Source organism: Poecilia formosa, unplaced genomic scaffold (genome assembly GCF_000485575.1).
Source record: "Poecilia formosa unplaced genomic scaffold, Poecilia_formosa-5.1.2 Scaffold257, whole genome shotgun sequence".
Taxonomy (NCBI): Eukaryota; Metazoa; Chordata; class Actinopteri; order Cyprinodontiformes; family Poeciliidae; genus Poecilia; species Poecilia formosa.
The window spans coordinates 611485-628256 of record NW_006800196.1 but is presented as its reverse complement, the minus strand read 5'-3'; the positions used below and the strand labels follow the sequence as shown (position 1 = coordinate 628256).

Below are 16772 nucleotides of genomic sequence, written 5' to 3'. Positions count from 1 at the left end.
TTAAAGCAAGGGGTTTGAATCTATTAACATACAACCAAAAAGATAGTGGAAAGCATAATGGACCTAATGGAATAACTGATTACCTCATAACTCTCCAAAGCACTTCATTTTTATGTCATGAACATAATGTGGAATAGTGTTTAGTCTTTTTTATTTTCCCCTCTGCTGTTGCTAAGATGCAACAACAGACTAATCCTTATTCCTCCTTAGTAGCTCTATGCATTTGATTTCCTTTTCAAATGCACCTTTTCAAAAAGAAAATGGCTGGTAAAGATCAATTACACTGCCACTTCATAAATACAAGGCAGAGAAATAAAACATTACAGCTTCACAAATCTGTAAAGCAAATTGGGGCTCAGACTTTTCCTTTAGGGTCCAACTTCATCTTTGTGTTCCCTCTGTTAAACGGGTCTGATCTGAGGGTATTCCTAATCCGTTTTCTCTGTAAAATGATCCAGAACAAGAAATAAACTAAGCAGGATTTATTCGCTTTTTCTCTTAGCGATGGAAAAGTTTCTTAAAAATACAGTTTGTGCTGGAGGCGGTTCAAGCAGGAGTTAAATTTCTTTAAGCTTTTCTGATCCACATGAGGGTTGTGTTTGAGGAAGCATGAGTCTGTGAAGCTGCAGAGGTGTTCTTGCTGGAAGCAGATCTTAATAACGTTAAGACGTTACGCAACAGTTATTTTTAGTAGCTGTTCAGCAAGTACTTGTTGCATTGGATTTGTTTAAAAAAAAGTTCTCTTTAGTAACACTGACAACATAACTTCTGCATGAAATGCATTCAAAGATTAAGACTTAGTGTTCATAATCATCATAGTGATTAGTGTAAAATACGATGCTCTTTCTCTCAGGTAATAGCAGAATACTAAGGGGAGATCTACTCCCCTAATCACTATTACATCCATCTCATTAGCAAGAGATGTTCTTTTCTTTTGCTTGACATTTTTCTCTTTGGTCTTTAACTCAAGTCATATAGCTTCTTTAAAGGACAGGAAAATATATTTTTAAATACTACCATTTTAAGAAGAGGAAGGTCTAATGTTTCAGTTCAGTATAGAAAGGGGAACAGTTTTTATTTAGAAGTGTGTGGCAAAGTGTTGCTAACTACAAAAAATATTTAAGAATAGATTAATAATATTTGAACTGCGTCTATATCAGAACATACTACATTGCATTTACCTCATTTACCCGCCTAAAGGAACTGGTCTAGAATTTGAGGGGCAAAACATTATCTCGCTCTGCTCTGCACAGCAGTTCTTCCATGGACAGCTCAGTACCATGACCCGAGTAGCCTGCCAGGTGTTGTAATAAAAGTTGAGGTGTACATCATTTTGGTTCCATCAGTTCAGGCAGTACATGTGCAGCTTTGCTCCATTTGACTGTTTTAGGAAAAACAATCTGTTATTGTTTGGGTTGGACTAATTCTCATATATACCAACTTTGAGACCAATAAACTATCCTTAAATTGTAGCAATCACAGATGTGATGTCCCGTAAACAGCAGAAAATTAAACTTTGTGCTGCAGTCTAAATCTACTCAAAACAAGCCAAATAGGCAGAGGACCGAGGGCTTCAGAACAATCAACAAAGTAACATGACAACAAACGTATTCCAAAATAGAAATTAAAAAGGCTTTTTTTCCCAATTTAACTGTTGATTTGAGCTGATTTTGGTGTTATTCTCAAACATAGCATCTGGTCATTGCAGTTTGTAGATGGTGCTTGATTCCTGGTTTCATATCCGGTGTTTTTACTTGTGTTTATCTGTTTTAGTTGTACTTTTCTAAACTCCACTATCACAATTCAACACAGTTCCTTTTGCAATTTTTTGTTTTTTAATGCACTTCGTAAAACCCACATTGCATTCTTGAGTTGCAGCTTGTGGATGCTGGAAATGCATTTGATATAAACATGTTAAAACACGAGTCTGTCTTTGAGCTAGGGTAACACGCTTTTCATTCAGCCTCTATAATTAATAATAGATTGAGGTAATTAACTGTGATCTTTTTCTCCCTTCCAGAACTCAATGAATCTTCCTCCAGACAAGGCTCGACTGCTGCGACAATACGATAATGAGAAGAAATGGGAACTAATCTGCGATCAGGTGAATGTCTCTTCTCAGTGTGATACAATGCGGCTTCTGTATTCAAACCAAGTGACACATTCGTAACAAGGCATATTGACAGCTTGAACATTCTGTTTCAAATCTAATGATGCATACACTACCTTGCATTGCTCATACCTCTCGAAAGTTATGAAAAGATTGAATATTGTCCTGATGTGCGTCAGGATGATGGTTCCATGCTCTGCTGTCCTGCCTTCACCCTACAAGCCCCTCCTAATGTGCACAGATTGCCTTAACTTTCTTGGTCAAGTGGGTTAAGTGGCCCAGCAGGGTGCAGAGCTCAGTTAGCCAGTTAAAAACTCCCAGCCTGTTATTGGAGTCAGTGCTGCATGTAGAAAATAACAGAGTGCACATGTTGAGCAGTGAGCTGCGGTCTGACGGCAGCCACTGCGCCAGGTTTTTTCTGCCTCCTCGAGCAGCCAAGAAAGGGATAGACTAGATCACAACCATGTCGAGAGCTGGTGACCCTGAAGAGAATCGGGCCGCTGACCAGCAAAGATTCCCCCAGCATGGGTGGCAAACTTTTCAGAAACCTTTCAAGCTGAAAGTGAAGCTGGTTATGGGCCTTTTCAGATTGCCAGCGAAGGAGTTTCTAAATAATTACCTCGCAAGGATGGATAATGGCTTGTTGAAATTTATCCTTTTAAGTTAGAAGGCCGTCGCTTGTTGCTAAGCTGATTTTTGTAGGTCGGCTACTTGATGTTTTGTCCCCCTCGCTTTCACTACCAACCTATATCTGTAACAGCTTACACAGCTCTGGGAGCAAGATGTATTCTGTGTCCATAGTTACAGTGAATCCTTTAGAGTAACCATGCAACCGTGACAAAAGGTAGACCCTTTCTGTCCACCAATCTCCCTTTAGGCTGAAGTTTTAAGTCGTTGTTGCAAGTATGAGGAGTTTTTTTTCTTAATAAAAACGGTTTGAAAAAAAGTCACAGAGCAGACAACAGCCAGATCCTGTTACTGTGACCTTTTTCCTGCTAACAAGGCATTTTCCAGACAGTTTCATCCGTCTGCAGTCACACCATGTTCTTGAAAACATCCAAAGGTTTTAACTACAATGTGTAAACAACTGCTTCACTTCTTTTACTTGAGCAGACTCTACAGATTCTTTGAAAAAAATCAAAAAACGTTGTTTTTATTTTCAACCTGTTGCCCCGACAACCTTACTCATATAGGCTTCTAGGAACCATGTGGGTTGAAGGCTGGTTTGCGTTACTCACATTTTATTTTACGTTTGGACTGTAATCCACTTTGTATTTTCGCAGAGTTGCTGGGTACCAGACTCGTCTCTCTGTTGCTGTCCTCTGAGAGAGACGCTCTTTCCTGTCTTTGCTCTCGTCTTGTCTTTGCTCTCATCTTGTATTTCCTGTTTTTCTGGCTCTAATAAATGTAGTGATGCTGATCTCATCTTACTATCTGTGTACAGCAGGTAGTCATGGGAGATGTTCTATTACAAACTCTGTCATGTTTGCATAGTCGCTTTTTTTTTTTTTTTGGACATCCGTGAGTCAAATCAAGGATACAAGATTTTCTAAATTGGTGGTACGTTTTGAGTACACTCTGAGTAAATACTTGGAGTTGGACTTTTTCAGTTGGTTGTTATTTTCCTTAAATAACTGAAATACTTTTCTTATAGATCTGTGCTGTTTGGTGCAGTTAAAATTTGCATTCAGGTATTTTCCCAAATTTCAAAGCTTTTAAGTTGAAAGGGAAAAAAATATGGGGGTTCTTCTTTTAGCCAGTTGCCCATGCAAGTCCTAGTAACAGGAGGAGGGAGACATTGCTGTATTACTCATTGCTCCATACAACCAGGAAAAACTGACTTTCTCTGGTTACTCATTAAAATACTTTATACCGCAGGACCAGAATGAATGTTGTGGTTTTGAATCTGTACCCGTCTTAAAACCTTGGTGTGCCTCGACAATGGTGAATGGCTCATGTGTGGAGAGTTGCCTGTGTTTCTACATTGGATTGGCAAATGTTTTGGCCACACTGTTTTTCTATTTAGGGTATTAGGCACAACTTTTTAGAAATAATTTCTGACGTTTTAATTGCTAAAAGATTCACCACAAAACCAGTAAAAAAAAAAACAAACAAAACAAAACAAAAAAACAAAAACAAATGGTGGAAACATTAACATTTGAGTATAATTTGACATCACCACCACAATGCCAAATTATTTCCTCCAAATGTAATGTATTTGCTCACCCAACCAACCATTGCTTTGGGTTGGTGAGTGTGTGGACTGGACGCGCAGCCATCCTTGAGCTGATTAGCACATGTGTGATTTCCTAACGTACTTAGTTTCTTAAAGGGCACATGTAATCGAAACACTCTTTGGCATCTTCATCTGAGATGTACTTCAAAGTATAAAAGAAGAAATAAAATGACTAACTCTGGATTTTTCTCCAACATGAGGGAAAAAAATAAAATAGAAACATATAGAATATTGCAGACACAATCCATCTTATTCCCTCTTCATTTATCGCCGTCTGTTTGTACAGCTGTGTCTCATAACGTAACAAGCTCAGAACAATATGTAATCAGGATTTAATTGTCTTTGTTTTGGAATAAGCCGCAGTCTGTCTCTGTGACTGCGCTGCTGCCTCGCTGTTCTCTGGCTTGTACAGCTCAAGCAGAGGGGCCAAAATTGTGTTTGCAAACACTAACCAGAACTAATTGCTCAGTCTGCCTCGAGGAATACGTCTTTCTTCTTCTTCTTCTTCTTTCTTATTTTATTTTATTAATTTTTAAAAACAATTTAGCCATACTTATTGAAGTTTCACCACTGATAAACTGTTGTGGTGCTGTTCTCAGTCTGAAACAAATACAATTTCCCGCTCAACACACTGATCCAAATCCTAGACTAATCTCCTGTTTTTATATTTAGAGCACAATGGTGCGGGCTTAAAACCTGGTGGTTGGTTCAACTTGGGTTATTGTACATCTACAGTGAAATAGTTTTTCACAGCAAAGCCTCGTGATCTCCTGGGATTTGTTTTTGTAATTGTTTTTGTTGAACCCATGAGGTATTAAAAAACCTCCTCCCCTTAAAGGGATAGTTAAGTATTTTTAAGGTTAAGTTAATAGGTTAAAGGCATGTAACACATTACCTGTTATAAATAACTCTTTTTGGTGTCATTAGTAGAAATCCACATTAGTTGTGTACATCTCTGTGTTCCTTTATATTGTGATTTCCCCACTGAGAAACAAATAAAAGTTGATTCTAATCATGTTTCCTAAACCATTCATTTACCAAAAAAAATGTAAAGAAGTGTTAAAACTGGATAAAAACCTTGACAGAAAACGGCATCTTTCTGTGACGGATTTTATTCTATGTAATATGAAACGAGTCATATGAGGGTTTGTCATGTCTGCAGCCGCTTATGAATGGAGGAACTGTTTTATTTTCCTTCTTGAAGTGGAAGATAATCTAAAGTTCCCATCTGTGCATGGCTGCTCACTGCGAGTTAAAGTTTCCTTTGTGCTGAGAATAAATAAGGATGTGCGTGTATTTTTGTTTACATTGTGATATAGATGTGTGTGACCATCTAAATAATTGACCTCACAAAAAATCTAGATGTGTGTTTCTGGAGTCTTTTTTTTCATTATTTCTGCCTCATCTTTTTCCCTTCATTCTCTCTAATCTCATGTTCTTTTCTCCCTTTGACAGGAGCGATTCCAAGTGAAGAACCCGCCGCACACTTATCTCCAGAAGCTAAGGAGCTATCTAGACCCTGCAGTGACACGAAAGGTGAGTGTTCAGTCTAACATGCTTTCCTGTTCTGGTGGCCTGGCAGCTTTCAGCCCCCTCCCACCCCCAAGTCTCCTGACCTTCTTACTTTTGTTCAGGATATCCCCACAGCTGAGGAAAGATTGCACTGAAGAGTTCCCTGGGAGACAGCTCGGGAACTCAAGTTGCAAAACACTGCAGATTAGTGAGAAAGCAGACAGTTGTTTATCGGGAACGCCCTGGTTTGAGAAACCTCTGGCCAGTGTTTAATAGTGCTGCTCTGTGGTAAGGAATGAGCAGGGGAAAGGCAGACATATTCCTGCATTGACAATTCCTTGCAGCTTTGCAGGCTCCTGAAAGAAATAATCAGGAGTTTCTTATCTATATGATAAAAATGCCTTTATGTCGCCTTAGCAGCCGCGTTTGGATGTGTTGCTTGGCTGCATGAGAGGGAGAAAGTTGGAGGCTAGGGAGGAGCTTCATGTGGACAAGTATCAGCCAAACTTCTTTTGTTTGCCAAAATGAAGTCTTTTTGTCTTTGGATGTGCAAGCTGTGGCGAGAAACGCCAGGAGACCTGCCTCTGTGATAATCAAATTAAGCAACAAACTCTGCCAAAACGAGAACAAATCACTGAATAATTCAGTCTGAAGCTGCTGTGGCTAAAAGTTTTAACCACAATGACAGGACTAGGGTGGCATGACCAAACTAAAGCAAGCTAAAACTGTGATTATGGTTGTAAAAACAGAGAAACGGCTGAGTTTTTATGAGGCTGTTTTGAAAGCTTCTCTGACGTGGGACATTTTGGACTCTTCACAAAAAATTACAAACAGGAAGAAAACATTACGACAACAAATAATTGATAACATATGAGCAAGAAAATGTAAGTTTCCTTTTCAGTAAGCATGTTAATCTAAGCCTTGTAATTTTTTTTAAATGCAGATGAGTTCAGGCCTACAGTGCTGCGGTTGGCAAATCGACTGCCTGAGGAGTCATGTATTTAGAGAATCTGATAAAGAAAAGAAGTGACAGCAGGGAGTTTCAGGCATAGTAGACCTATCAATGTCTAGGTTAAATCATCGTATCGTCTGCAACAACAGGTTTAGTGTGAGAAGATTTAGACTGAAGATGCACTGAACGGAGTGTGGGGCAAATTTCCGAGCTCCTATTTTGTGAATTGTTGGCGTGTCAAAACCAATTTTAATTTAATTTGATTTCTTGAAAGGAAAGCAAACAGCACCAGTGAATTTAATGTTAAACAATGTCGAAACAATGTTTACTGTAATTTTAGAACAGAGATTGAAGGATTACATAGTGTTGATGTGTTAAATTGCCTTTGGCATCTAATGATAATATGTTTGGTTAGCATTACAAAAACAACAGTAAGTCATAAGAGTTTCAAATCACTATATTTCTGAATCCAGCCTGTTTTTTGTCCGACAGAAGTTGAAAGCTTAAACGAATGAAATGGAGGGACTTTGCCCTACCCCGTTCCGTCTCCCTGATATCTATATTGTTTCTTTTTTAATGTTTTTGGGCTTAGGAAATATACGTTTTAGCTGTTGCTCAGTATACCCGGCCCACTCTTTAGATGATCAGTCTTCTTATCAGAAGTAATTTTTAAATCTGTTTGGAAATCAAGGTCCTAAAATCTGACAAAAGACAGGCAAGCTGAAGGTCACTATTAAGTCAGCCTGGGCTTCCTCAAAGCCTCCTCCATAACATGATGCGCTGATCCAGTAATTTATGCAAAAGGAGCCCCAAAAATGTTTTGAGTGCAGATGCAGTACGGTAAATGGTCATACTGTACTTTTCAGTAGAACATTTCTATTCTTATTCCAGTACATGTTTTGAGTAGGTTTAACTGTAAACTGAGCAAGAGTTGGAATAGGTACATAATCCGTTTATCCTTCAAGTATTTTTCCAGCATGTCAAATGTTTCCTTGTCAGAGGAAGTGACCATGTTGAAACCTTTCTAAGTGTAAACCTGGTTAAATAAAGGAAATAAAAAAAAAATAAATAAATATTCGGCATTGCCATTGAAGATCAATCATATGAGCTGATCTACTGTCCCCCATGTCCCCCCCCCCCATTTAGAGTTAATCAGCTTTAATAAAAGATTTCCCAAGAAGATGTCACTTCAATTCTCTTCCGCCTTGTTTTTAACTCCAGTGGCCTCACGTTTGTCGTGTAAAATTAGCCTGACATGAGACTGGCGCCTTTTCTTTGCCTCGATTGAAAGCTTGAAGTGGACAGACACACAGCAACAAGATGAAAGACTGAAGCGAGCGCAGCAATGGGGAAGGAGGGAAGGAGAGGTGCTGAATTAAAGAGCGCTTATTGAGGGAAGGGGCAAAGAGATGGACGGACGACAGCAGAGACAAAAAACTAAGCACAAGAGGGCACGGAGGAAGAGAGAGTTATGGGCTTCTTTCTACATTCCTGCTCCATCCCCCTTTTCTTCCAACTCAAACAATTGCCACTTTGTGCCACTGTGAGAGAGCTGGAGGTCATTGCCTCTGCTTTCCATAGGCAGGCTCTCGTGCATTCCTCCAAGCAGCTCCCAGCCAATCGGCAGCCAAAGAGGAAGAGCCTCAGTCTAGCTAGTCCCCGAGAATGGATCAGTCGTTGATTTGCTTCCAGAACAACCCCTCCTGTGCTAACACCTCCCCAAACCTCAGTTTTTCACTTTTCCCTCCTTTACATTCTCCCTGCTGTCTCCTCTTCATCTCTCCCCCCTCCTTTCCTCTCAGCCTCTCTCTCCCACTGTCTCTTCCTGCTCTCTCTGTGATGCAGCTGGTAGCACTTAAAGTTGTGGGGGTTTGGTGGGGAGCTGAGAGAGCCTGCGCAGTACCCCGAAATATGTCCTCTGCTTTCCATATCCTATTTTTTTTTTTAAGTACTCCTCCCCAATAATAAAAAAAAAAAGATTCTCTGTTTCTCATCTCCTCAAACGTACACCGCCCTGGACCAGAGATGTCCACTGGAGAGAATCAGCTGTGGGAACAGCTCTCTTCTCTGTGGATGTTAATAATAGGCTGACACAAGCCTGAGCTCTGCTTCCTCCCAGATATAAACGCTTCATGGAAAGAGACTGGGAGGGTTTGTCTCGTCTCTTCTTTTCTGTCCACACTTTTATAGCACCGCTTCAACCTTCTCCATGTTTTACAGAGTGTTTTACAATGTGTTGATCACACAAGTGTTCTTTTCTTATCCAAGTCTCCGGTCTAATCTGAAATTTATTCAAGGCAGGAGTGGAGGATTGGACCACTGATGATTTTAAGACAGCTGTTACCCAGGGCTCCTGTTTATTCTGGAAAAATCAAGGAAATTTTGGAATTTGGTAGGAGTATTTTCTAGTTCAAAGCAAGAGGAGAATAAATTCATTCATCAACTGATGGATTCATTACTCCTCAGTTGATCCAAATCACCTCTTGTCTATTTTTTGTAGTGCAAATATTTTAGTACACTTGAAATAAGACAAAAGTAACTTAAAAGTAACTTTTCAGCAACATGTGGGAGCTTGTTTTAATTAAAAAAAATCCTTTATATTGTTGAAAAAGTACTTGTTCCACTGGAATATTATTTCACTTATAATAAGACACTTTTCCCATGCTATAAATGAAATAATCTGCCATTTTTCAACAACTTTAAGGAATTTTTGACTTAAACCAAGCTCCCGTATCTTGCTGAAAAGTTATTTGTAAGTTAGTTTTGTCTTCAAGTGTACAAAGATATTTGTACAGGAAACTAGATTAAAAAATACCTAAGATTTTGTGCTTTTACAGCTCATTTTACCCTATCCTGAACTAAATGTATAACTGTAATCCATAGTATTTTACAGTTTTCCTGTTCCTCCTGTCGGATCATCTAAAATGCAAGTGATAAACTTATAAAATCATGGCTACATCGTGAGCTGTAAAAATAACAGCTCACGATGTTTTAGTTGATCAAAGTTCATTTAGCTTTTCTTCTGCATTATGAAGAGGTTTCACTCTGTCTCATGTGGGGATTTTCCCCTCCTCATTACGTTACAGCCCATTTGATCGCCACGGGTCATTCGCTCAGCTTGTTTTGTTCTTGTGGTTGTGTAACAGACTAAACGGCCTCTTGTCTACAGTTTTGCAGATAACTATTGAGCCAGAATTGGGGAGAAAAAGGACATAGTAATCCTCCGCTCATATTCACTTTTGTTTTTGTTTGTCTCGATCAGGAGCTGAGTCTCACCTTTGCGTGGTCTTCAGGTTTTTATAGCAGCTGCAGCCTGAGTAACAAACACGAGAATCTCTGTTTGTTTACGTAGCTGCTGGGTGTTGAAGCTATTTAAAGACAGAATCTACTGCCCTTAAATTACAAGATTGGGCTTATTGTAGTTGAACTAGCACTATTTAATAGACTTACAGGAGCAAGGTGCGTTTTGACACTTGATTATTACGAAAGAAATGACCACAGTGAAACATGGTGATGGCAGCATCGTGCTTTGGGATCAATTTTATTTGATCCCAAAGCACGATTTTTCTTGGAAATATTTTCTCCACTGTTTGTCCCATGAGAGCATCAATATCAATACATATCAATAAATTTGAAAATCTGATTGAAACTGAATGTAAAGGTGCTTTGACAAATTTAGTATTTTAAATTGTACACGATATACGTCACGTTAGAAGTGTTTATCATGGTGTCAGAAAAGCTTTTTTTTTTTTTTTTTTTTTACAGGGTTGACTTTAGTTGAGAGTTTGACTGTATGAGCTATACAATTGAGGTAAAAAGAAGGAAAACAAGGGAACTGTAGCTTTTTTCCAGTGAGTCAGCTCTTCATCTTTAATAGCCTTGTTAATAGCTACTTTTCTGTTGAGGAACGACTCGGCCCCTATTTTTTATCCTCGGATTTTATAATCAGTACGTGCTGAACTCCCTCCTCACTCTCACTTCAGAATATCTGCATTTGTGTTTGTCTGACCTTTCTTTTTGGAAAAAAATGCTCCCCTCAGCCAAAAAATGTCCCTGATCTATGTTCCTACCACATGTTGATTTATTAGGGTATGATGAAATCTAACCTCCCCCCCAATTTTATTTTCCTTCCCCAGAAATTCAGACGGAGGGTACAAGAGTCCACCCAAGTCCTGAGAGAACTGGAAATTTCGTTGCGGACCAATCATATAGGGTGAGTCACAGACTGTGCTGAAGCTTGTGTAGTATAAACGCGTCTTGTGTCTGATTATGTTCGATTTAAGGGGGAAAAGTCTGGCATTCCAGACACCAGGAGATGCAGACGTCGATGCTAAACCCAGCCTCCCCCTCCCTTGTATCATTCCTATCTGTGCTGTGACCTAATATTACACCGAAATCCATGTGGCGGCGAAGAAAAGATGAATCGGAGGATTGTTTCGGAGCAGCTGACACATGAGCAGCCTCTGGAAGGAAAACACATTTTTTCTTCGCTGGAGTTTGGCCGCGCCACTGTAGCATTTCAGTCCATGATTCCGATGATGAGATATTAATGTGGATATTGCTACACAGACGATGATGATTTCACAATAGATGAAACACTGGTGCATTCATGTGCTATGTTAGGTATTCTGAGATAACAAGTCTAAACCTGTGCAGATTTAGAGCTGTACAGTCAGCCTGGAGCACAGATCAATATCTCACAGAGAGTCTCAGTGTTTTTTCATGCTTTAGATCACACATCTGCGTCTCCATGGGCTGTGATGGGTGCGTTACTAATGAGGCCTAATGCATGCTGGGATATGTTAGATCCAAATTCCAATTATAGTTGTAAAGAAATTCTGCTTTACAGACACAAGGGATGTCTACGTCTGTGTTTTTTAATAGTGTTTGGCCTAAACAAAAGCGTCTGGAACTTGATGCAAAGTTTCTCCAGGTATAGATGAGTATGAAAAAAGAAAACATGAATGTTGAAAAATATGTACATATGTACATTTCAGATTTTTTTCCTTGCTTGTATCCTTTGTTTCCTCTTTTTTCTTTTCATTTGTTTTTTCTCTTTTTCAGGCCTCATTTTATACTTTGAAATGGACTATTGACTCTGAAAAGTTCAGCTTGAAAAAGTCTGAATTTTTTTTTTACATTAAAAATTGCAGGAATCCTGTAACCTGTGTGAAAACAGGGAATGCATGTCCCTAGCAACCACAGCTATGAGCATTACCAAGACAAACACTACCAGAACAGAAAGTAAACCTTTAAATACAGCTTATAACAAAGGTGTCAAATCTTATCTCGGATAAAAAAAAATAAATAAATAAAAATTCTCACTACAATCATATCTTTCACAATGTGTTAGTCATTTTTCTCCGGAAGAAACATGATTGACTCTGAAGATTACATTTCTAGAAAAAAGAAATGACACACTCTTCTAATTTTAAGATTTTACACATAAGAGGCACTTCTAAGTTTTAAATCTAAACTGAATCATAAAAACTCACACAGATGCCATGCTGTCAGTACTCATTAAGTAAAAATTAATTCAAAAATTATAAAAATCTCAGTGTGGAAAACCAAAATAAACCCTTGCTGCTTTCATTGGATCAAAAAGCCTATGATTAACTGATTATCAGGATTATAAGTGTGACCACTTCTATGAAAGCTGGATTTTTTTTTTTTTTTTGCAGCTTCTTGTTCTGGAGTCTGCTGGTCAACACAATGTCAGGGCAGAAAGACATCAGCAATTACGTCGAACAAGCCAATGTTTCTTCTCGTTGATCAGTGAAAGGCTACAAATCCGCTTCCAAATTCTTCAAACTTCATCATGAGTAAATGAAAAATAATTTTCATAAGTGGGAAACATTGAGACTGTTGGTGAAAGCAAGGTTAGACTGTGTAGTTCTTGGATATTACAAAAACCCCAAGAGTTGCGTTTTACACAATGTATGCTTCGGTTTGGTCGTCAGCTTTTAAGTTCTTGACAGTAAAATTGGAAAAAAGATCTTATAAGTTTGGTTTCTTTGAATGAGACAGGAGAAGTAAGTATCTAGAAGGTTTGCACAGTTATCTCTGAATAAACCACAAGACAGGGACTGAGATATGCTTTGGGCAGATGAGACCAAAGAAGAGATGTTTGGTCATAATGCACAGCACCATGTGTTTGGCAGTGACCAAAAACGTACTGAGCTCAGTGGTGGAGGATTCATAATTTACATTCTCTTCACAGCCACGTGAGCTGTGCAACTCGTACCCACAGAGTCAACCTTGATCTTTTCTGGATTCCAGAGTGCTTAAGTATCAAATTAGAGACTATTTGTTGATCTCAAACACAGCGGCAAATCTTCAACAAAATGTCCTGGGAAACATGTTACAATGGCTTTTTAATCAGTCAACCTGATTGAAATGCTGAGAAAGTGCCTTTAGAAAGCATTGGAGAAACTATAATGTGAGCAGATATCCTTCTTTTGTGTTGATGTTGGAACTAGGTGGGTTTGTTGGATTTTAGTTACTCTTAGCTGCAGATGTCATTGAATCCTGCTGCTGGTGAATCACTGGGTTTACTGATGACTTTTCCATTTTGGCTTCATGTTTGCTTAATAAATATTTCAAGTTTGGAATATGTCCATTGTTTTTGGAGACTTGTAATTAGGTTTAAGTAAATGTATACCCTAGTAAAGACCAGATGAGCATTTTAAGTAGGTGGTAGCAGCAGATCTTGAAGGATGCAGCCAAGAGAGCATTTGGTGGCCAAAGACTATTGAAACGGCAAAAACACTCTTCAGTCTAAACTGTCATCTAAACCCTCTGTTTTTCTCTCTTCCTCCCTCCCACACACATATATATTCTTCAATTTGTCAGTTTCACCCACACTCTGAGATTATCTCATGTGTCTGACAGCAGCGGCTCTTGCACTCCTACAGACTGTTTACACACCGATTCTGCTCTTTAAACCAAAACACGACTCCAGCCGCAGACGATGCCCGTGTTGCAAAGCAGCTGAACCACTGTTTAGAGGGATGAACTCTTTTAAAAGATGTTGTGTTGAAAAACGAGATTACATGAAGTCGGTCTCTGTTAGACAAATGAGGAGCTAACCACGGAGGCGGGGGAGGGACACGGAGAGGTCAGGAGCTGCTGATTGAAACGGAGCAACAATGTCACCCACTGACACAGTGAATAATTGCTGCTTCTTTTCAGAGGTGAAACGGAAAGTTTGATCAATCATGCTGCGCATAATGGGCGGATTGTCCCTGAGCGTGCTCTGCTGACGCCGACCCTGGCTCCACGCCTGCCTGCCTGTGTCCGACATGTTGCACTGTGGTCACCAACATGTGGAGAATGGGAGGGTTGTCAGCATCTTGTGGTAATGACCACCATACGGGCAACGAAGCCACTCCGTCAGTCTGTTTTAAGACGACGGCCCTGCCTGACACCGGTTTACTGGACTCTTGTACTAGATTGTCCAGCTCCATGCAGTCACACCACATGGGGGGCCAATCAAGACGCAGCCACTTAATCTTTAAAGAGTTTTAATGAATGTGACATCAGTCAAAAGCTTTTGTGACTACAAGAAATAAAGACGTGACACTTTTGTCCAATTAGTTTTATATTTGCATTACATTTTATTGGGACTTAATTTGACAGACTAACAGAAAGCAGTGCATAATTCTGTAGGGAAAGAAAAATGATACACGGTTGTGAAAAACAAGAAAAAACAAAAACAAACTTAAAATCTGAAAAGTGTGGCATGTATTTGTAATCAGCCCCTCTACAGCCCCTTTCGCACTGCAAGGCCCGCCACAGAACGGCACGGCACAGATTTAAAGTGGGGCCGACCGTTTTTGCATTAGTACTTCTGACCCGGTTCTACCCGGCTCTTTGGAACCAGAAGAGCTGTGGTTCCAAAGGGCCGGCTAAGCGGGGCTGCTTTGAATTCAGCAGCTGATTGGTTTAGAGTCAGCCGTTGGTTGTTTTGCAGTCAGCCATTTATCGGGTCTAGCTGGCTCTTACTAATCTGTTCTTACTGTATTTTATAAAGAGTGCTCTTCTATAAATATTTTTATTATTATTATTTTTAATTTGCAATGAATTCCTCTCAATATTCTGCTGTTACCTGGTCCCGTGATGAGGTAATTTTTTTCCTATGCTTACTCGCTGATGAACGAGTACAGAACGAACTAGATCGGTCAACGAGGAAAGAGAAAGTTTTCCGCCGCATCTCTGAGGAAGTGGCTTCGGCCGGCTACATCGAAATCATTGTTTAGTTTCAAAAATAATGACGTCAGGTACAGCTTCGATGCCTCGCTCAGTTACATGCAAAGACATCAGGGCTGCAGTATGGGTGGAACTGGACCGAACCTTAAGTCAGTACTTTATAGAACCACCGTCAATGTCGTTGCTGCTGCAAGTCTTTAGGACTTAAAGAGAGGCTAGCTCAGTTATGATGCACACGTTGTGAATGTCTCTGTTTGAATAAATCCTTGCATGTGGGATTCATCTACTGCTCTGGAAGACGGGATGCTTATTTTTAATTGTTTATTTTAAAAAATTTATTGAATTCTAGGCAGCTTAATAGGTAACATAAAATTTGAAAAAGCTGCATATGAACAAATCGGTGATTTGGTTTCTGAAAGCTTTTTAAATGCATTAAAAGAAAAAACTCACATTTTCACTCTTGGAAGTCAAGTATATAATTTGATCAACTTTTTTAATGTGTTTATTTTCTTTCATGCTTTAAAGATCTTAAGAACTCAGACAGAATCAGAAAACCAGAACAAGGCTCGATTAGAAAGTCTCCAGAATAGAAGAAACTCAAAAGAGTCCTACAAGAAAACAACACAAAAGCTTTTAATTCCCAGCAGTGTTATTTTGCTTCACTTTCCTGTAATTGTACAAACATATCTGTCTTACACTTTTATTTCTGTAAATGTCCATTCAAATTTAACTGATGGCCACAACAGTTTACTAGCAAATTTATGTTGCAATAAACTTCTATATTTGTTTGTTTTTCAGGTGGGTGAGGGAGTTCTTAAATGAAGAGAACAAAGGCCTGGACGTGCTGGTGGAGTACCTTTCATTCGCGCAGTACGCCGTCACGTAAGTCCCTGCATGCATCCTCTGTGGGCAACAGTGTTTCAGAGGAACCAGCACAACGCTGCTATTCTACAGATGCCTCTCCACTCAGCGCCAGCTCCACCGTCTCTGCTGTCAGAAACACTGAGTCACTCGCTGACCGTCGTTAGCAGATTGTGTATCATAGCAGCCGTATGCTGCTATTCATGAACTGACTGGGTGATTATTAGTCACTCGAACAGAGTCCCTGTTCGAGCTCCCGTGGCCTTTTTTGTTTAATTTTAAATTCATCGCTTGACTTCAGCATGTGTGATTATGGTTTGTCCACATTACAGAGGTTTCCTGTAATATTATATTTGTACAGTGGTGGAGCAGCACATAAGGTCGGTGGTATAAAATACCTTAGTCACTACCGACTTCAACGAAACATTTCATTTGTTTAGCTTCACATGTTTAAGCGCAAAAAACCACAGTGGTGTCACCGCTGGGTCATTAGACTTTGACATGTCATGGTTCATATGACAACTTGATAAAGTGTTGCTGTTTTAACTTTTTCTTATTTTTTTGGTCAAAACAAGTTGGCAGAAATTTAAAGGTCAAACATTTCACCTTTTTAAAAAATGAAATAGTCTCATAAGTTTTATGTTTTTTTTTGTAGCAGTGAAGAATATAAGATTTTAATGGAAGTCAGTGGGGGAATTTTGCACTCAAAGTTGTTTAAACAGAATTTGGCAGTACATAATACATAATGCAATCAAATCAGTTTTGTTGCTTATCTTTGATCTTTCAAACATTCTGTCAAGAATTACAAACTCGCAGTGAAAGTGTTTAAATCCTAAAGGTAATTGATTGCTCAGCAGTTTTAATCAGGCCTGAAGTATACAAGATGAATCTGA

At 39.2% G+C, this 16772-nt stretch overlaps 1 protein-coding gene across 13 annotated transcripts in view; it reads left to right on the top strand.

Annotated features, from left to right (window-relative positions):
• The window catches only part of fmnl2a (formin-like 2a), a 56295-nt gene that overhangs the window by 17020 nt on the left and 22503 nt on the right, over positions 1-16772 (top strand). For all 13 annotated transcript variants that reach the window (XM_016680816.1, XM_016680811.1, XM_016680814.1 and 10 more), the window contains exons 2-5: positions 2021-2104; positions 5802-5882; positions 10947-11023; positions 15817-15900. In XM_016680816.1, the coding sequence (XP_016536302.1) occupies positions 2021-2104; positions 5802-5882; positions 10947-11023; positions 15817-15900 (326 nt within the window). The remainder of the gene's footprint in view (positions 1-2020; positions 2105-5801; positions 5883-10946; positions 11024-15816; positions 15901-16772) is intronic.